This window comes from Bubalus kerabau, chromosome 2 (genome assembly GCF_029407905.1).
Source record: "Bubalus kerabau isolate K-KA32 ecotype Philippines breed swamp buffalo chromosome 2, PCC_UOA_SB_1v2, whole genome shotgun sequence".
NCBI lineage: Eukaryota > Metazoa > Chordata > Mammalia > Artiodactyla > Bovidae > Bubalus > Bubalus kerabau.
Window position 1 is genome coordinate 164,436,120 of NC_073625.1, and position 21,428 is coordinate 164,457,547.

The window sequence follows — 21,428 nt, forward strand, 5'->3', positions numbered from 1 at the left end:
CTGTGAAGAAAGCTGAGTGCCGAAGAATTGATGCTTTTGAACTGTGGTGTTGGAGAAGACTCATGAGAGTCCTTTGGACTGCAAGGAAATCCAACCAGTCCATCCTAAAGGAGATCAGTTCTGGGTGTTCACTGGAAGGACTGATGTTGAAGCTGAAACTCCAATACTTTGGCCACCTCATGCGAAGAGTTGACTCATTAGAAAACACCCTGATGCTGGGAGGGATTGGGGGCAGGAGGAGAAGGGGACGACAGAGGATGAGATGGCTGGATGGCATCACCGACTCGATGGACGTGAGTTTGAGTTGGTGATGGACAGGGAGGCCTGGCGTGCTGCCATTCATGGGGTTGCAGAGTTGGACATGACTGAGCGACTGAACTAAACTGAACTGAACTGACCCCTGGTGCTAAATAACTGTTTGGCCCCTTTTCTATTTAATTATTCTACACTTTCTGTTAACTCATTAATTAAATGCTCATACCTCTTCATAGCGTCTTCTCAGGTGGTGCAAGTGGTAAAGAATCCACCTGCCAGTGTAGGAGACTCAAGGGACCCAGTTTCAATCCCTGGGTCAGGAAGATCCTGGAGAAGGAAATGGCGACCCACTCTAGTATTCTTGCCTAGTAAATCCCATGCACAGAGGAGCCTGATGTACAGTCCCTGGGGGTCTCAAAGAGTCAGATACAACTGAGCGACTAAGCACAGCACAGCACATTAGCAGTATATGTATAGTTCTGGTTGGTAATGATTGGCAGTTTCTATCTTTTTTTATTTTTTGCCATTCTGATAGGTTTGTAGTGGTATTGTGGGGGGGGGGTTTAGTTTTAAAATGAATTGCAATAAAACCCACATAAAGTTTGCCATCTTAACCATTTTTAGTTTTTATAAACTAAAAATGATTGATTGCTACACCACACGGCATGTGAGATCTTAGTTCTCTGAAAGATTGAATCTGTGCCCCCTGTAGTGGAAGCATGGAGTCTTTTTTTTTTTTTTTAGGTCATAATAATATACTTATATTCCATGAGAAATAGATTCAGATGGTGAGTGCAGCCATGAAATTAAAAGATGCTTGCTCCTTGATAGAAAAGTTATGACAAACCTAGACAGCATATTAAAAAGCCGAGACATTACTTTGCCAACAAAGTTCTGTCTAGTCAAAGCTATGGTTTTTCCAGTAGTCATGTTTGGGTGTGAGGGTTGGACTATAAAGAAAGCTGAGCACCGAAGAATTGATGCCTTTGAACTGTGGTGTTGGAGAAGACTCTTGAGAGTCAGACTGCAAGGAGATCCAACCAGTCCATCCTAAAGGAAATCAGTCCTAAATAATTATTGGAAGGACTGATGTTGAAGCTGAAACTCCAATACTTTGGTCACCTGATATGAAGAACTGACTCATTTGAAAAGACCCTGATTCTGGGAAATATTGAAGGCGGGAGGAGAAGGGGACAGCAGAGGAGATGGTTGGATGGCATCACTGACTCAATGGACATGAGTTTGAGTAAACTCTGGGAATTGGTGGGTAGGGAGGCCTGGCGTGCTGCAGTCCATGGGGTCACAAAGATTCAGACATGACTGAGCAACTGAACTGAACTGAATATATTTATTGTAAAGAGACTGATTTTTTTAAGTTGGAGGATAATTGGATGACAATGTTGTGCTGGTTTTGCCATTCAGTAATGTGAATTAGCAGTGAGCATACATATACCCTCTCCCTCTTGAATCTTTCTTCCACCCCACCCCCATCCCATCACTCTGGCCATTACAGAGCACTGAGCCGGGCTCCCTGTGTTCTGCAGCAGCTTCCCACTAGCTGTGTACTTTACACATGGGAGGGTATAAATGTCAGTGCTACTCTCTCAGTTCATCCTACGCTCTTCGACCCCTGCTGTGTCCACACGTTCATCCTCTGTCTGCATCTTTATTCCTGCCCTGAAATAGGTTCATCAGTACCACTTTTCTAGATTCCATATATATGGGAAGCATGGAGTCTTAACCACTGGACCACCAAGGAGTTCCATTAACCATTTTTAACTGTACAGCTCAGAGGTATTGGGTACGTTTAGAGTGTTGTGCTACTTTCATCATTACCATTCTTCCACAGAACACTTCATCTTGCAGAACTGAAACTCTGTACTGATTAAATAATAGCTTTTCATTTCCCTCCCCCCAACTCCAGTTAACCACTATCCTGCTTTCTGTCTCTGAATTTGACAACTCTAGGTACCTCATGTAAGTAGAAGGATGCATTATTTGTCCTTTTATAACTGACTTATTTTACTTAGGATAATATCCTCAAAGTTCATTGATACTGTAGGATTTCCTTCCTTAGGAAGGAAATTCCTTATGTACATTGTATGTATATACCACGTATTGTTTATCCATTCAATCATTGATGAACAGGTGTTGCTTCCACCTTTTTGTAACTGTGAATATTGCTACTATGAACATGGGTGCACAGATATCTGTTTAAGTTCCTTTCAGTTCTTTTGAGTACATACCCATAAGTAAAATTCCTGGATCATGTGATAAATCTATTTTTAATTTTTTGAGGAACTGCCATACTATTTTCCATAGTGGCTACACTATTTTACATTTCCACCAACCAGTGCACAAAGGTTACAATTTCCCAACAATCTTGCCAACATTTGTTTTTTAAATTGTAGCCATCCTAATGGGTGTAAGATGGTAGACTGTAGTTTTAATTTGCCTTTTCCTGGTGATTAAAGCAGTTGAGCACCTTTTCCTGTGGTTATTGACCTTGCAAACCATTTTTGTTAAGTGCACATTCAAATCTTTGCCAACGTTTCTCACAGGTGTCACTTGACATAAGTCTGGACAAGCCTGAAATGGCAAGGCCATGTAGGGCATTAACATGGTCTTTGAGAGTCTTGTTCTGTCCACAGTTAGCTCCCACTATTTGCTTCTCCATAAAGGTGAGGGTGCTGCAGGTGGTGGTGGTGATGATGTGCTGGTGGTGGTTTAGTTAGGAAGTTGTGTCCGACTTGCAACCCCATGGACTATACCCTGCCAGACTTCTCTCTCCATGGGATTTCCCAGGCAAGAATACTGGAGTGAGTTGCCATTTCCTTCTCTAGGGGATCTTCCCGACCCAGGGATTGAACCCATGTCTCCTTCATTGGCAGGTAGATTCTTTACCGACTGAGCCACCAGCGAAGCCAATGTTCTTTAAATACCAAATGATATTTTAAAAACACATATGTATTTTTAATTTTTTGATGTATAGTTGGTTTATAAAGTATTAGTTTCAGGTGTAAAGTGATTCAGTTACACACATACGTGTGTGTGTGTGTATATATATATATATTCTTTTTCAGATTCTTTTCCATTATAGGCTGTTGCAAGATATTGTGTATGTATATATGTGTGTATATATATATATATATATATATATTCTTTTTCAGATTCTTTTCCATTATAGGCTGTTGCATAGTTCCCTATGCTACACAGCAGGTCCTTGTTGCTTATTTTTAGTAGTGTGTATCTGTTAATCTAAAACTCCTAATTTACCCCTTCCCCCATATTTTAATATTCACTTTAAGAGCTACTCTTAAATGTAATGCATAATTGTTTAATTTACATTTTTAGTTCTCTGTTCATCAGTATGTTTGTAGACCTAGAAACATTTTCCCTAGAAGTGAAATCAGAGCTTTACTAGAGAAGACCAACCACAAAATTTTAAAGCCTCCTTTTAATACTATTTGGGGAAGGCTATCTACTTAATTAAATTAAATTTCATTGCTTGCCTTCTGGGACTGAGATCAAGAAAAATTAGATGTGTTATCTCTTTGGGGAGGATTGTGCTGGAGTGCCTGCATCTCTCTTACATATCAGATAACAAGATGGCCAGTGCTTCTATAGGCCTTGCCCTCTTCCTCTGGAATTCTACAACCCACCCCTCAAATTCAAGCACAATTTCCTTGGAATGAGATGCTTCAGCTATGATTCAAGAATCCTCTTTTTGCATGTGGCAGATCAGAGAGCTCCAATACTTTGGCCACCTGATGCAAAGAGCCAACTCATTGGAAAAGACCCCGATACTTGGAAATATAGAAGGCAGGAGGAGAAGGGGACGATAGAGGAAGAGATGGTTGGATGGCATCACCAGCTCAACGGACATGAGTTTGAGCAAGCTCTGGGAGATGGTGAAGGACAGGGAAGCCTGGCGTGCAGCAGTCTATGGGGTGTCAAAGAGTCAGACACGACTGAGCAACTGAACAACAACAACAAAAATCAGAGAAAATGAATCAAAACTCTTAGGGAGTTCTGTGTGACAGAACTTGTGTGAGGGGCTTGTGTGACACTTAGGAAAGGACATGAATCCTTGAAGCCTCCAGGTCACAATTTAATGTAGGATTGCAACAAAACTGGTAGAGCAATTTTCCATGATATAGCCAATTCAGTCACTATTACAACAGGGATGCAATAACTAAAGCATTTCCTCAAATGCTTAGCTCATAATGGAAAAAATGACCCTGGATAAACCTTAAGGACCTGAGGTGGGCTAGGAAAATGGATGTTCTGGTGAGCAACCGGTTTAACTGCACTTAACAGAGGCTGATTATATAGTAGCTTAACCAAGTAAGGAATTCATTTGTCCAATGTAACAAGAATCTGGGGTCAGTGGTGCAAGGCTGGTGAAGCACTTGAGAAAGCAGGTCCCTTCTCCCCAGCTGCTCCACCATCCTCAGCATAGTCACAAATGGCTGCCCTATCTCAGCACTGCATCATCACCATCTGGACCAGTGGGAAGGCAGATTAAAGGCAGAAAGCTTATACTGGCCTTTTTTTTTTTTTTTTTTAACTTATCAGGAAGAAAGTAGTTTTCCATTAGACAATTTTTGGCCAGTGGAGGACTGGATGCTCACCAAACTTTTGGAATTATTTTAAATTAAATTGTTACCTCCCGCTCCCACCCCAAGTAAATTTATGATTCTGTTAGCAAGGAAGAACAGGAGAAACTGGTACTATCTAACCCATTAGATTAACTGAATTGTCATACTTTGTATTTTAAATTTTGCTGTTAGACATCTTTCTACAAATGTGTTTATCATTCCCATGCCTTTGAAAGCTCACCATCAGACAAATCACAACTAAATTATCTTTCTTTCTCAACTTATTTGATTTTTTGAAAAGAAAGGATGACTTAGGATGTATCTACTTGAATGACTGCATTGTCGGTACTACTGCAAGCACTTCACAAAAGTGTCCAAATGACGAACATTTGAAAGAGATGCTCACCATTTGCCATTAGGAATATGCAGATTAAAGCCATAATAAATTGCCATTACATACCCAGTAAAATGTTTAAAATTAAAAAGATAGAATACCAAATGTTGGTGAAGATGTGGAGTAACTGAAACTTCCATACATTGCTAGTACTGGGATAAAACCTCTTCAGAATGTTGTTGCAGAGTTTCTAGTGACCTTAAATCTATGAGCAGTCCTGTTCCTAGGAATGTGCTCACCAAAACACATGCACAGAGAAGTTCATATTCATAATAGCCAAAACCTAGGAACTAACCCAATGCACACTGACAGTGTAAGGAATAAATAAATTATGATATAGTCACATAATGGCATACAGCAGCGAGAATGAGCAAACTATAATTACATGCAAAAATATGGATGACTCTCACAAACATTTGAGGGAAAGAAGCCAGAAAGAGTCACAAAAAAGGACCTACTGTGTAAGTAGACTTTTATCTAAAGTTTAGAAATAGGCAAAATTATCCTGAGTTCTGAAAAGTCATGAAAGTAGTTAAAATCCTGAGAAAAGAGTAGTACTTCACATGAGCAAGAAGAGAATTCTTGGGCTTCTGATATTATCCTGTTTCTTGATCTAGGTGTGGGTTAACCGGTTGAGTTCACTTGGTGAAAATCATCATGGTATGCATTTATGATCGGTTCTCTTTTCTGTATGTATCTTATACTGCAGTAAAAAAGTGAAAAAACTATAATCATACACTGCTATTATAATGAAGGTTTCCAGTCTTTTGTCTAAGGCCAATTCTTCTCCCTGTACTTAAAGGCACTCATTCCATCTATGGATTTTGGGATGTTATTTATGAAGTTGAGAATCATCACAGCACAAGGTGCTTCTTTTTACACTGAAAAATGAAGTATAGTTGACTTATAATGCTGTGATAGTTTCAGATATACAGCAGTGATTCTGATATATATATACACATATGTACACATATATAACATACTTTTCAAGATTCTTTTCCATTTATAGATTATGAAATACTGAATATAGTTTCCTGTGCTATACAGTAGGATTTTGTCTATTTTATATACAGCAGTGTGTATCTGTTAACCCCAAATCCCCAATTTATCCCTTTCCCCCTTTTGGTAACCATAAATTTGTTTTCTATGTCTGTTTCTATTTCTGTTTTGTAAATAAGTCCTTTCCTATCATTTTGGGATTCCATATATGTCATATCACATATTTGAGTACCTTCCAACCCTTCTCTTATTTGATCTCTAAGTTTTGCTACTTTTGTCCATTCCTACCATTTGGAGAAACTCTTTTCCTTGTGCATTTATGATTTACTGGCTTCTGAGTTCCCACCTAACTTCTCTGGCCATTCATTTTGTTTTCACGGTGAATGTCTCTTCCTTTTCTCATTTCTGAATGCATGTTGAGCCCAGACCTCTCTTTTGAACTACAGAGCTCTATATTTCACTGCCAAGCAACAATTTTCACTAAAAGTCAACTAAGCGTAACGTCTCCCTTCTTTGTGTTGTTCAACTTTCCATATTCCTTGTCTCAGTAAATAGCACCAAGCAGTACCGAAGCTGGAAACCTATGTTCAATTTATAGTTATTGAATGAAACACAGAAAATGTAAAATTATGAGTATGACTTTTACTTCTGGCATCACAGTGTACTAGATATTGTGAGGGAATCATCCAGCTGCAAAACAACTAGATCTGGATCGAAAACATTTTTTGATGTTTTGCTTGGTTCTCAGAAATTAAAAAAATCTTCAAAGACCCCTTTTCATACCAAATAAGGAGAAATTAGAGCAGGGATCTTCATGCATGCTGGAGAGATGCAGTTGGTCTGAGTGCAAATGCCAACAGCAGCTGTGTGTGAGGAGGTGTCAGTGATGCCTAACCGGCTCAGGAGCCATGTTAGGTGTTACTGACAAGGAGGTGAATCTGATACTCCTGCATTCAGGAGACACCTGCATATAGGGGACAGAGAGAGGTTTAAAGTGGCCCCAGGTTTCTAGCACTCCTGGACACACAGCAGAAGCAGATACAAATTATCTTTGAAAGGAACTGTCCTCTAGTTAAGCCATTAGGATTCCCACTTATTTAAGATCCAGGAAATATAAATTCGTAATCTAAGATCACCAGGTACACAGGAGGCAAGCCACTATGTGTGAGAGAAAAACTAACACAACTTATTTAGATATTGAAATTGTTATATACAGAGTACAGAATAACTAGGTAAGAAATGTTTAAAGAAATAAAGTATGGAACCACAAAGTTCGGCAAGGATGAGACTACCAGGAATAATGAGAAAGATCTGTGTGACAATAAAATAGAATTTCTAAAAATAAAAAACATGGATTTTTAGGAATTACAAAGCTCAATCTAGGGGTCTAATAACAGGTGAAACATAGTCAAACAGTGAATTGGAACATTTGGCAGAAGAAATTTCCCAGAATGCAGCATAGAGAGGTAAGAAGATGAAAAATATAAAACAAGCTAAGAGATATGGAGAAAAGAAGAGGAAAAAGAAACATTTATTTTGAATCCAAAAAGAAGAGAGAACTGGGAAAAGGAATAATTGAAGGGGTGATGATTGAGAATTTTCCACAAGTGATCACAGATATAAATCTACTTTTCCAAGTAAAATAAAACCAGGCATAAATACATCATTATGGAACAGCAAAGACAAAAGGATCCCAAAAGCAGAGACAAAGGACAGATCATAAGTACAGCAGCAATGATGAAAATCAGAAAGAAAGAAAGAATGGCATCTTAAAGGTGTCAGTCTTGCATTGTAGATCCAATCTATTTTTTTTAAGAATGAAAGTGATATAAGGACATTTTCAGATAAACAAAAATAATTTCCCATCAAGAGACCTCCACTAAAAGAACTTCAAAATATTTACTTTAAAATAAGAAAAGGATCATAAAATGATGGTCTGAAATATGAGAAGCAATGGCAAGTGAATAAAACAGGTAACATATAAATGTACGTGAATGTCTGTGGAACATTTCACGCAAAGATGGGCACAATAAAGGACAGAAACGGTATGGACCTCACAGAAGCAAAAAATATTAACAAGAGGTGGCAACAATACACAGAAGAACTATACAAAAAAGATCTTCATGACCCAGATAACCACGATGCTGTGATCACTCACCTAGAGCCAGACATCCTGGAGTTCGAAGTCAAGTGGGCCTTAGGAAGCATCACTATGAACAAAACTAGTGGAGATGAAGGACTTTTGGCTGAGCTATTTCTAAATTCTAAAAGATGATGCTGTTAAAGTACTGCGCTCGATATGCCAGCAAATTTGGAAAACTCAGCAGTGGCCACAGGACTGGAAAAGGTCAGTTTTCATTCAATCCCAAAGAAAGACAATGCCAAAAAATGTTCAAACTACTGCACAATTGCACTCATCTCACACGCTAGTAAAGTAATGCTCAAAATTCTCCAAGCGAGGCTTCAACAGTGAACCATAAACTTCCAGATGTTTAAAAAAGATTTCCATATTTAGAAAAGGCGGAGGAATCAGAAATCAAATTGCCAACATCTGTTGGATCATTGAAAAAGCAAGAAAGTTCCAGGAAAATATCTACTTCTGGTTTATTGACTATGCCAAAGCCTTTGACTGTGTGGATCACAACAAACTGGAAAATTCTTCACGAGATGGGAATACCAGACCACCTGACCTGCCCCCTGAGAAATCTGTATGGAGATCAAGAAGCAACAGAAACGGACGTGGAGCAGCAGACTAGTTCCAAATTGGGAAATGAATACATCAAGGCTGAATACTGTCACCCTACTTATTTAACTTCTATGCAGAATACATCATGTGAAATGCTGGGCTGGATGAAGCACAAGCTGGAATCAAGATTGCTGGAGAAATATCAATAACCTCAGATATGCAGATGACTCCACCCTTATGGCAGAAATAAAAGAGGAACTGAAGAGCCTCTTGATGAAAGTGAAAGAGGAGAGTGAAAGCGCTGGCTTAAAACTCAACATTCAAAAAATGAATATCATGGCATTCAGTCCCATTCCTTCATGGCAAATAGATGGGGAAACAATGGAAATAGAGAGAGTTTATTTTCTTGGGCTCCGAAATCACTGCAGATGGTGATTGCAGCCATGAAATTAAAAGATGCTTGCTCCTTGGAAGAAAAGCTATGACCAACCAGGATAGCATATTAAAAAGCAGAGATATTACTTTGCCAACCAAGATCCATCTAGTTAAAGCTATGATTTTTCCAGAAGTCATATATGGATGTGAGAGATGAACCATAAAGAAAGCTGAGTACCGAAGAACTGTCAATTTTGAACTGTGGAGTTGGAGAAGACTCTTGAGAGTCCCTCGGACTGCAAGGAGATCCAACCAGTCCATCCTAAAGGAAATCAGTCCTGAATATTCATTGGAAGGACTGATGCTGAAGCTGAAGCTCCAATACTTTGGCCACCTGATGGGGAAAACTGACTCTTTAGAAAAGACCCCAATGCTGGGAAAGATTAAAGGCAGGAGGAGAAGGGGACAACAGAGAATGAGATGGCTGGATGGCATCACTGACTTGATGGACATGAGTTTGAGCAAGCTCCAGGAGTTGGTGATGGGACAGGGAAGCCTGGCATGCTGCAGCCCATGGGGTCACAAAGAGTCAGACATGACTGAGTGACTGAATTGAACTGAAGCATCTGTGTAAAATAATAGTGTTATGAAGAGGGGTGACCAGACTTAAAGTGTTTTAAGGCCCTTGGATTATCTGGCTGGAAGGTGTAATATATTATTTAATTTCAAGTTTTGTTCTATTAAATATTCATGGTAAAATTTTAGTGTAACACTAAAAGAATAGAAAATGAACATATGAGTTCCACATGAATAAAAAAATTAAATAGTATGCATATTAGACAAAAAGATAAAATGTAGCTAAGTGAATATAAAAGGAGACATTAAAATTTAAGGACAGAGAAAGTAAGAGTAAGAGATGGAGAGGAAGGAGGAGGGAGGACCAGGAGGAAGAGAAAGAAGGAGAGGGAGGCAAAAGGGAGGCGGGAGAGAGGAGGGAGATAAGAAGGATATATTAGATATATATCAATAAATGGAGAGCAGGGGACTTCCCTGGTGGCCCAGTGGTTAGGATTCTGACTGCCAATGCACTGGACATGGGTTGGATCCCTGATCTGGAACGATCACTCACGCCACAAAGCAATTAAGCCTGTGTGCTACAACTACTGAGTTCGCACCTTAGAGCCTGCGCACCTGAGCTTGCCCGTACTGTGCAACGAGAAGTCACTGCAGCGAGAAGCCTGCACACCGCAACTAGAGTAGCACCCCCCTCCCCAACTACAGAAAGCCCACGCACAGCAGCGAAGACCCAGTACAGCCAAAAATAAAATTTAAAAACAAAAAAGAAAGCGTAACATAGTTTAATAGCTGACAAAATAGACTTTACCCCTGACATGACTTAGTGACTAAATAACAATATATAACTAAATCATTCTGCTGTGTACCAGAAACTAACACAACATTGTAAATCAATTATACTTCAATTAAAAAAGATTTTACAACAAAAAACAATACTGGTAATAAAGAAGGCCATTGTGCTCAGTTGCGTCTGACTCTTTTGAAACCCCATGAACTGTAGCCCACCCAGGCTTCTCTGTCCATGGAATTTTCCAGGCAAGAATATTGGAGTGGGTTGCCACTTCCTCCTCCAGGGGATCTTCCCAACCCAGGAATCAAACCCACATCTCTTATGTCTCCTGAACTGGCAGGTAGATACTTTACCACTAGCACTACCTGGGAAGCCCTAAAGAGGGATATTACTCGAAAATTCAATTTATCAGAAAGAAAATATACTGGTAACTTGTATTAAATAACCTAAAGCTAGTAAAAAAAATTCATAGTTTCAGGGTAAAATTGACAAATCCAGAATTGTAGGTACTCCTTGTTCTTAACCGTAAAAATCATAAATAAAACAAGTGAATAGATTTAAAAGATAACATTTGTATTGCTTGTGGCATTAATGGTGCTTTTGCTCCATTTTCTGAACTTTCTTGATTGTTGTGACAATTTTATAATTAAAACACCTTTGAAGAAAACCAAGTGTAGAAGTCAAAATCTTAATTGAGGACTTGAGGTGGGTCTAGTTATTATTATTAGAGTTTTACTGTATTGGGGTTAGTTCTCTAGCTCTTAACCCAATGTTTATCAGGTTCAGTTCAGTTCAGTCACTCAGGCATGTCCGACTCTTTGCAACCGCATGGACTGCAGCACACCAGGCCTCCCTGTCCATCACCAACTCCCAGAGTTAACTCAAACTCATGTCCATTGAGTCGGTGATGCCATCCAACCATCTCATCCTGTCGTCCCCTTCTCCTCCCGCCTTTAATCTTTCCCAGCGCCTTTAATGTTTCCCAGTGTCAGGGTATTTTCAAACGAGTCAGTTCTTCACATCAGGTGGCCAAAGTATTGGAGTTTCAGCTTCAGGATCAGTCCTTCCAATGAATATTCAGGACTGATTTCCTTTAAGATGGACTGGTTGGATCTCCTTGCTGTCCAAGGGACTCTGAGTCTTTGCCAACACCACAGTTATCAGGTTGGATACATCTTAATTTCAACTTGTTTCTTTGTGTTTTGTTAAAATGTCAAATGATTTTTTACATGTGGACATAAATGGCTCAGGCACTCCTTGACTGTACATTAAATATGACTTACCACAGTTATTATTATTTATTCTTATTCTAAATAAGAATAAAATATTTTGGAAACAATGAATAATAATGCATTCCATATTTAAATATGCTACAATTGATTGTTATTAGCTACTTCTGGATATCTGTTTCAACAACAGCGGTTTTATTTTTCTTTGGTTCTGCCCAGACATCACTATTATCAATTACCCAGAATAAAAGCAGAGAAAGATAAAAATTGGTACTTTTTCTCATATTGATACTCTCTTGGACTTATATTGCAATTCTTAAAACAGTGTTCAACATCTACTTATGCCTTTTGAAACACCTTGTGATAAGCAACAGTTAAATGAAATAGGAACAGATCACTGTATACAAATAGAAAATAAGGCACCCATGCTCTGACGCTTGTTCTAAAGAAAAAGGGCATTAGGAGTCTTTTATTATAATACCAAAAAGAGACAGTAAATAGACTCTTCGAATGCATCATCTCAAAATCTAAACTGTAAAACCTGTATTATACAAGTTTATTTTTCATAGTTCTACTTTATTTTTTATTTTTATTCTCCAGGGGTCAGGAAGATCCCCTGGAGGAGGAATTCTGTGTGCAATACTGGGATAGAAATGACACCATTTGAAAAATAAAATAGTAATTTTAGGTTTGTATTTTGAAAAATATTAAAAAATAAGAATTTTAAATTCTTTTGTTTTACCCTATGTGTTTTAGAATCTTTTGAGAATTGAATATGCAGAATATTCACTTGATTTAATTCTTTTGCTGTTTAGACAATAAAAGAACAAGAATTATTTGCATTGCTTTGCTATATGAATAGTGTAAAAATTAAATCTTAAAAACTTCAAATAAAACTTCATTGTAGATTAATAAATAAGTCAATTTCAACTTCAAACTATCATTTTATTTTTCTTTTTCCGTTACCTTTGTTTACTGTTTAAATTTACTGAGTTACAACCTGTATAATGAGCACAAATAAGTCTACAGCTTAATGAATTCTTACATTGGCACTGTGATACCAGCACAGTGTTTCATTAACTTTGAGGCTGCTAAACTGGTAAAACTGAAGGATTAAAACCATCAACGACCACCATACACACAAAAAAAGTAGTAAACAAGAATGAGTAAGTGTAACTAAATCAGGTGGGCGGCACATTTGCAAAAATGAAACAAGTTTGGCACACATTTTATAGCACATAAATTCTATGTATCATCAGAACCTGAGAGAATTCATTATCTCAATCTGATAGGAGCCTGACTTGGGAGTTCGCTTACGGTGATTTCCCCTCCTTGCCGGTAAAAGTAGTACATTTCAAAGCAAACATCAGAAAAAATGCAAAACGTCAGAACCAATTAGATTACGTAGCAACGTTTTTATCTTCTTTCCTGAGCAACATCTGTGGAATCCTCCTTGTCACTAATTGTGACCTTACATTATAACTTTAAAGTTGAAAATCAACTTTTTCAAAAACGCTTTGAGATGCTCTCTTCCCTTCATTGACAGGTCGTTTAGTTCATTTAAAATCGAAATCGTGGGACGTCTCCTAATCCTTTGCATAGTCATAACGCCCAGCGGTTACTAAAGACCACGCAATATTCACAGGGACTCTTCCCATGTTTTACCACCTAAATACGAGCCATTCTCCGATCTGGGTCCCGAAATTAGTTTAGCTTTTGAGAGTAGAAATAGTAACATGTTCATACAACGAACCCGTTCTTAGATTTTTAAATTCTTTATATATTCAGATTTCTTCGACCCACCAGTAATATTCCCAGTTACCAACCAATAGTTTTACATTGCTTGCTATTTGTTTCCTTCGGAATTTACGAGCAATTTAGCCGCTTTAAGACTGGGGAAGAGAGGCTCTTCCTGTCAAGGAACCCACACAATGAGAGGCCTTTGGTACCCAAATGAAGCAACAATGAAAGACCGGCAAAGCTCAGAAATGTTCCTGAAAGCCAAGAATGCCACTCCGATTTCAGATTGCCGGAGCGCGCCCGCCTGGTAGCGTTTGTGACCGAGAGGTCCAGAGAAGAGGGTTCCACTGAGGATGCCTAAGATGACAGTGGCCGACTCTGCTACCCGCCCGTCCGGACCACAAAGACGAGTTAACGCTCCGCATCCCGTCACCAGGGCAACTCTGCAATCCGACACCAAGGCGCAAGATTCCGCATCCCGAGCCGCCGGCCGCAGTACCCAGGCGTTTCACCGCCCGGACGCGGGGACTCCGAGGCGCCCCAGACGCCGCCGTCCCAGGGGTACCGAGTGCGACTAGGGAGACGCCCTCTCCGCAGGCCCGGGGTCCGAGGCTCAGCCACCCCTCAGCAACTCGCCTCACTCAGACCTCGCCGGCCGCACGTGGCGCCGTGATTGCCCCGGGAAGTATCCCTCCGCGCCCGCGCCCCCGCTCAGTCTCCCCCTCCCTTCTTGGGACCCTCAGAGTCAGGGCGCCGCGGAAGGATCGCACGCAGGCGCGCGCGCACGCCCCGCCGGAACGCGGAGAGCTAAGGGAGCCACGGTGAGAAGTAGTCTCCAGCGCCGTCGCCGGCACAGCCGCTCCGCAGCCTGCCGCCGCTAGTTAATCAGCCCCGCGGTCGCGGGCGGGAGGGCGGCCGGGCCGGGCGCGCTCCGCGGCTTGTCCCTCACCGCCGTCCCCGCGTCCTCCCTCCGCAGCTCCTCGGGGAGGGGGGCGGTCGGTGCTTGCGCAGAGCCGCCTCCTCTCCGCCCCCGCCCCGCCTCCCCCCGCGCCGCCGCCGCCCGCGACCGCCGTCGCCGCTGCGCCTGCTGCTCCTTGCCGTCCCCGCTGCAGTGCGAAGGGCTCGAAGATGGCCGGTTGGCAGAGCTACGTGGATAACCTGATGTGCGATGGCTGCTGCCAGGAGGCCGCCATTGTCGGCTACTGCGACGCCAAATACGTCTGGGCAGCCACGGCCGGGGGCGTCTTCCAGAGCATTACGGTGAGGACCGGCGGGGACCTGGGTTCCCGGCCCCGGACCCATGCGGGGCCGGCCGTGGGGGCGCCGCAGCGCGGGGCCGGACTCGGGCAGGGCCGCGCCGGCAGGTGTGACGGGTGGCGGGCGCCGAGGATGCGGCTACCGGGCGGGCGGAGAGGCCGAGGCCCGGGGACGCCCCCTCGCCGGGGCTGCGCTGAGTGGCGGGGGCGGCGGCCGGGCTCGCCGGCGTTCCCAGTGCTTGTCCGGATGAGGCTGGGGGAGGGGGCACGCACCGGTTCGTGGGTGGGGGGCCCTTTTCCCCACTCTCGCCCCCGCCCCGGGGTCCCCTGGAAGCCCTGAGGTTTGCTTTGTACGTTCTCGGGTGGAAGCGGGGACCGGAGGAGCCGGGCTGGGGCGCGGGTCCTCGGGTGGCCGAGCCGCCCCTAGCTCCGGTGACGGCGCGCCGCCCGCGCCGCGAGCTGTGGGAGGCGGCGGCTGCCCGGCCCCCAGCATCCTCGCGGCCACTTGGCGTAGATTTGCCGGTGTCCAGGCCTCTTGGGCTTGCGAGAAATGAACGCAGACAACGTAGGTGGATTCGTGAATCTCTGGCTCCATAGGATTTTTTTTTTTTAAATTCTCCAAGATGGCGATCTGCCATTGATTTCTTTCCTATGGAGATTCATCGATATACCGTTATCCCCAATTACGCAACAGAGCTCTAAAAAAAGGGGGTGCTTGGGGCTTTCAATCTGCGAAGACCGAGGGGATGCTTCAGTTCTCCAAGTCCCTCCCTCTTTAGTGATCTTCGTAAGGGAACTAGTGCAGATTAATGCTTCCCGGCGCCTGATTTTCTTGTCACTTGGTGGTTTGACTCGGTTGCCACATGTTTGGGGAATAATTGTCAATAAGCCCTCCAGTGCTGCTTTATTGTTTTGTCTCTTTCTGCACAAGGGTCTAAAATGGTGACATTGTATCAAATACAGGAACATTCTCTTAATTTCCTAAGCTTCACGCCCCCTTCCTATCAAATGCCAAAATTCAGGCCCCTTACTATGGGTGCTACTAATTATTCTTGTACTACTTAACATGGTTTAAGGTCTAACTGTGTAGAACTCCTCATCCAGGTACTTTCAGGCTCTCTGTTGCCGCAGTGGACTACAATTCTTACAGAGAATTGGCGTCTGGCGATCAACTTTTTTCCTGCAGTCCTCTTGTCTTTGTGTGTGAGTTCCCGCTGTCTGGCTGGGAAGATTGCGGGAGTGTGCTTGGAAATGGCTGGGGCCTGCTATGACTCTGCAGTTCTGATGGGGGCGACGCCTTCCTTCTTATTCATGGAATGTTAGAATGCACGTTTTCTCCTTTCCGGTTCTGGTCGCTACCTCAGTTTCTTTCCCACTCTCCCTCCATTTTCTCTATTCTTTTATGATTGCCTATTGCAGTGCTACAGACAGAATCCTCCCTGCATTTGCCCAGAAAGAAAACTGATTACTGAGGAGGGAGGGGAAGGAAAGTTGGAGAGGGAGTAGCGGCTAAAATAAAAGAGGAGGGAAATATGAATTTGGGGATGCGCTGAGATTCAGGGCTTGAAGTTCATACTAGAGGGGGTATGTCAAGCTATTTGAAGCAGAGTAGATGTAAACACATCTGCCAAGCATGGACTTTGTTTTAGGAGACTTTCAAACAACTTTAAGTTTGATATGACAAGACTGTTACGTGACTGTGATAAGATTTTGTTGAAAGTTTTTAGGTGAATTTTTACCATTACATAAGCACTTCGTGTACCACCTGACTTGAAACAAGTTTATAAATAACACTTAAGTTTGTAGTTTATCTAGTGTCATCTACCAACTGGAGATTCTTTGCATAGACTGGGCTTAGTTAACAGACCACTCTCTTTAACTGTGAAATTAACTGACATATAAAATGTCATCCTGTAAGATTAAGTAGTTTTTTAGAAACGACTGAAACTTGGTTTTACATTAATGAAATGCGGATGTCTTGTAGCGGTAGTACAAACCTGACACTTTTACTGTTACACCAAGACAAGAAATTAACTGCAACTTTTTGTTTTGTTTTCTCTCTCTCTCTCTTTTTTGTGGTTGGGGGTGGGGGCAGCCAGTAGAAATAGATATGATTGTAGGAAAAGACCGGGAAGGTTTCTTTACCAATGGTTTGACTCTTGGCGCAAAGAAGTGCTCAGTGATCAGAGATAGCCTATACGTGGACGGTGACTGCACAATGGACATCCGGACAAAGAGTCAAGGTGGGGAGCCAACGTACAACGTGGCCGTGGGCAGAGCTGGTAGAGGTGAGTACAGCACCCTTTTGGTTAATCGTTGCAAGTCACATTACAACTTATTAAGCAGTTTCTGTAACATTTTGAATAAAGTGTTAGTCCATAATGGCTATTAAGGTGGTTTTTGTGAACTGCCCAGCACTGAAGGAGGCACTGCTTTAGATTCACTTGCTACAGCAGCTGCATATACAGCCTCACCTCTGAGATCCTGAGTTAATGCTGAAATAGAATATTAATATCAGCTCTTCAGTTCCAACTTTAGTAAACTGAAAATCTAAATTTGTCTCTTCGGTATGTATAACTGAACCACTTTACACTTGAAATTAACATTGTTAATCAACTATACTTTAAAATAAAATGTTAAATAAAATCACTTTGTCTCAACTGCTATTCAGATTGTTAAATCATTCAAATTGGTTATTTTAGTCCCTCTGGGTTTTTGACTTTTGAATGTCTTCCTTTTCTTTCTTGCTCACATTTTAGTCATTCACTATTCAGCATAAAAAATGAAAAATTAATACTGGCTTCCATTTCTATTAGAAACATTGCTGGAGAAGAGAGAAATAATTAGAATGAGGGTTTTGGAGTAAGTTTTGCACTTATTAAATATTTTCAAAGACTATATGTGCATGATTTATTTGAAAAATAGGAAATTATATTTCATTTATATACTGATCCAGAACTTCTTGTGTTTCCTGACTATCATCAACATTGCAGAAATTCTTACTGTACTAAATAAGTCTCACTGCGTTTTTGAAAGAAACTTTAAAAGTTGAGATTTATTATGACATCTAATTGGTTTACAAATACATTTAAATGTGTTAACCTGTGAAAATGTTTTGTAAATACAGAAGGCTGGTTATAGCCTAATAGAGAGCCGATTCGGCCCATCTAATGTTAAGACCAAATCTACCATGTGAAGAAACTTGAAGCTACTGTGAGCTGCAGTGGGCCTACCAACTGGAGTGCCTAAAGGTTCCTCCTGTTCTGCTGTGCATTGCTACGTATGAGTATTTCTCTGTAGGAAAATTAAATGGCTGTGAAATAGGAGATAAATCTCAAAAAGTAGCTGAGCTCAGATAAATACATTAAAAAGAAGCATCAACCATGTGACATAAAAACCGGAATGTTTTTGCGCCACACTGCACTACTGACATCTAGTGGCAATAAATATAAAATCTGATATATACATACACATATTTTGAGGATAGACCTTTGAACTGCACCATAGAAAAACCTGTTGTTGGAAATAAGTTTATTTTAGGGTTTTATACTCAATTAGAAACAAAGCTAACACAGTGAGGATATCAGTAAGCACAGACCTTCAGAACTTTTCATTTGCGCTCTTCTGAATGGCACTGAAAATGCTATTTAAAATTCAGTCTTGGTTTTTCTCTGGAAGTAATTAATACACATTTAGCCTCACTGGTAAGACTTAACAGTTTGTACTTAATCAAGCAGTTAAATTAGGGAAGAATTTTATAAGTACGTTTTTTAAAATTTATTTTTGGGGGACCAGTCTAATGTGTATTTGTCATGCTAATCAGAAGGTTTTTGTTCTCTATATTAAGATAGATGTCCATAAAAGGAATGCCATTTGCAGCAACATGAATGGACCTAGAGATTGTACTAAGTAATAAAAGACAGAGAAAGATAAATCACCTATATGTGGAATCTTAAAAAAAAAAGATACAAAGGCATTTATTCGTAAAACAGAAACATTCACACACTTAGAAAACAAACTTACGGTTACCAAAGGGGAAAAGTTGGGGAAGAGGAATAAATTATGAGTTTGAGAGTAACAAATACACACTGCTGCTGCTGCTGCTAAGTCGCTTCAGTCGTGTCCGGCTCTGTGTGACCCCATAGACGGCAGCCCACCAGGCTCCCCTGTCCCTGGGATTCTCCAGGCAAGAACACTGGAGTGGGTTGCCATTTCCTTCTCCAGTGCATGAAAGGGAAAAGTAAAAGTGAAGTCGCTCAGTTGTGTCCGACTCTTAGTGGCCCCATGGACTGCAGCCTACCAGGCTCCTCCGTCCATGAGGTTTTCCAGGCAAGAGTACTGGAGTGGGGTGCCATTCCCTTCTCCACAAATACACACTACTATATATAAAGTAAATAAGGACCTACACAGGGAACTCTACTCAATAACCTAAATGGGAAAAAAAACTGAAAAAGAATAAACACATGTATATGTATAACCAATCACTTTGCTATATACCTGAAGCTAACACAACATTTGTAAATCACTATACTCCGATATTAAAAAAAAAAAAAAAGGCAAGATAATCACACTCTTTTCCCCCAGCTAGTGTAAAGATATTGTTATAGAGCACTGCAGCTGCACTGATTGGACTTCCAAGATGCAGTTAATAGTCAAAATGTTTTCAGCATATTACTAGTTTGAAAGTTCTCCTTTTTGGAGACCTGGCTGACTTCAGTGCTTCGTTGTTCATGAAAAACTGACTTAATGTTAACTTATTAATCGGGGTTCTGTCTGCTAAAACTTATGTGACTCTCTTGATTAACACTTCTTTTGAAACACTTTTCTTCTTTCTCTTTCAGTCTTGGTCTTTGTAATGGGAAAAGAAGGGGTCCATGGAGGCGGATTGAATAAGAAGGCATACTCAATGGCAAAATACTTGAGAGACTCTGGGTTCTAGCTGCTAGGCAGACTGTTAAGTATTAGGGGAAAATTGCTCTTAAACTTTCCTAGCTGTAAGCTTGAGTCTTAATTCTGGAAATTTTATTAGCAATGCAGGGTGATGGGGTATGAACCTGTGTCTCCTTTGTATCCCTCTGTTGGTGGGGAAAGGTGTCTTTCTTTCTGCTCCCCCCCCCCTTAAATAATTCTGTTCACTTTTGTTTTGTTTCCTTGTGTACTCCAGCATTGGTTATAGTCATGGGAAAGGAAGGTGTCCACGGAGGCACACTTAACAAGAAAGCATATGAACTCGCTTTATACCTGAGGAGGTCTGATGTGTAAGCAGCCTCTCCCCATCTTCCTAGCAACTGTCTTCATCATCACCCCAATTATGGTCGCAGAGCTACCAGATTATAGATGGTAGCTAATTTTCCTTTGCCTATTTTCTAATGTCACAATTCCTGTTTGCCCAGTGGATCATTTGTATGTTAACCACTGTATGTAACCAACCTTATCTGGCAACATAATTGCAGCACAATAATGATTTGCATGATACCTTGAAATTTGGGGGGAGGGGCATGCCAAGTTGGGCATCACTTTGTCTTAGCAATTAATGGGATATTGATTACTAAAATAAGTTAATATTAAGCAAGGTGCCGGTTGTACAATCTCTAATTTGATCAATGTCTTTCAGCACTTTGAGCATTTACTTAGCTCATCTAGTCTTCCTTTCATAGCGCATGGTTGGGAGGAAAAAGTGCATGTATCTTTCCTTCACTCCTCTTTTCCCACCCCCTCCCTTTGCACATAGGTATTTGGTTTGCTTCCATCTTCTTTTATACAGTGCCTGGTTTATTTAACCAATTAATATCACTTTTGTTGATGAGCTATTGAGAGCTGCAGTAGTTTGCTTTTAGTATTGTTGTTGCACTTGAGTAGAGACAAACCTTTTATCATAGTGTCCACAGGACATATGACAAGTGCAACTGCAAAACAAGAGCAAAATGCACTTCCTCCCATGACCTTATAGTAACCATACTGATTGAATCCCAAGGGACATTCCATCTTTGCAATAGCTCAGATTTTTGTTCCTGTCTTTTTCTTTGCACACCAACTCTACTCTTTAGTAAAATTGTAAAAGGCTGCCATTATGGACATTAGGTATCCCAGCATAACCATCTGGAGTGTGTCCAGTTTGTTCTTCATAGGACCAACTTTTATTTGCAGCTTGAGTTTTTATATGAAGTTGCATTATTGTGGACTTGGCTGTCTTGTGATGAATTTTTCTCATATGTATTCTGTGCCATACTATTGTTAAAATGAACTGTTGCTATTGTGAGATGGATTTTAACTGACCTATTAAAGGTTTCTTTCGAATGGCACTACCTTAGGGACATTCTAGTATTTGCTTCTATTGTTTGGGCCTTGTGGATAATGTACAGATTTAAAAACAAATCTTGTTGCTGATTTGTCCATTTCTTTCCCTGCACTTTGTTACATCTGGGATACAGTCTAACTCATCTGATTTAATATGCATTTAAAAAAATGCCATAACTATTAAACACCTTGTTTACAGACAGATGAAATAAATTTATTCCAACCAAATA

At 41.0% G+C, this 21,428-nt stretch overlaps 1 protein-coding gene across 2 annotated transcripts; it reads left to right on the plus strand.

Annotated features, from left to right (window-relative positions):
- The first annotated feature begins 14,478 nt into the window (after positions 1-14,478).
- On the plus strand, positions 14,479-21,428 carry PFN2 (profilin 2). 2 transcript variants are annotated; one of them, XM_055569386.1, is made up of 3 exons: positions 14,479-14,905; positions 16,997-17,189; positions 20,066-21,428. In XM_055569386.1, the coding sequence occupies exons 1-3, from the start codon at positions 14,774-14,776 to the stop codon at positions 20,161-20,163; spliced, it is 423 nt and encodes a 140-aa protein (XP_055425361.1). In that variant the 5' UTR covers positions 14,479-14,773; the 3' UTR covers positions 20,164-21,428. The 2 variants fall into 2 exon arrangements, with proteins under 2 accessions (XP_055425361.1, XP_055425360.1); XM_055569385.1 differs by having other exon boundaries at positions 14,485-14,905; positions 19,743-21,428.

Excerpts from the sequence above, each read along its gene's own strand:
- PFN2 (XM_055569386.1), top strand. The coding sequence starts at position 14,774 with ATGGCCGGTTGGCAGAGCTACGTGGATAACCTGATGTGCGATGGCTGC. Across the intron at positions 14,906-16,996 it reads GCGTCTTCCAGAGCATTACG|CCAGTAGAAATAGATATGAT; the intron begins GTGAGGACCGGC and ends GGGTGGGGGCAG. Across the intron at positions 17,190-20,065 it reads CGTGGGCAGAGCTGGTAGAG|CATTGGTTATAGTCATGGGA; the intron begins GTGAGTACAGCA and ends TGTGTACTCCAG.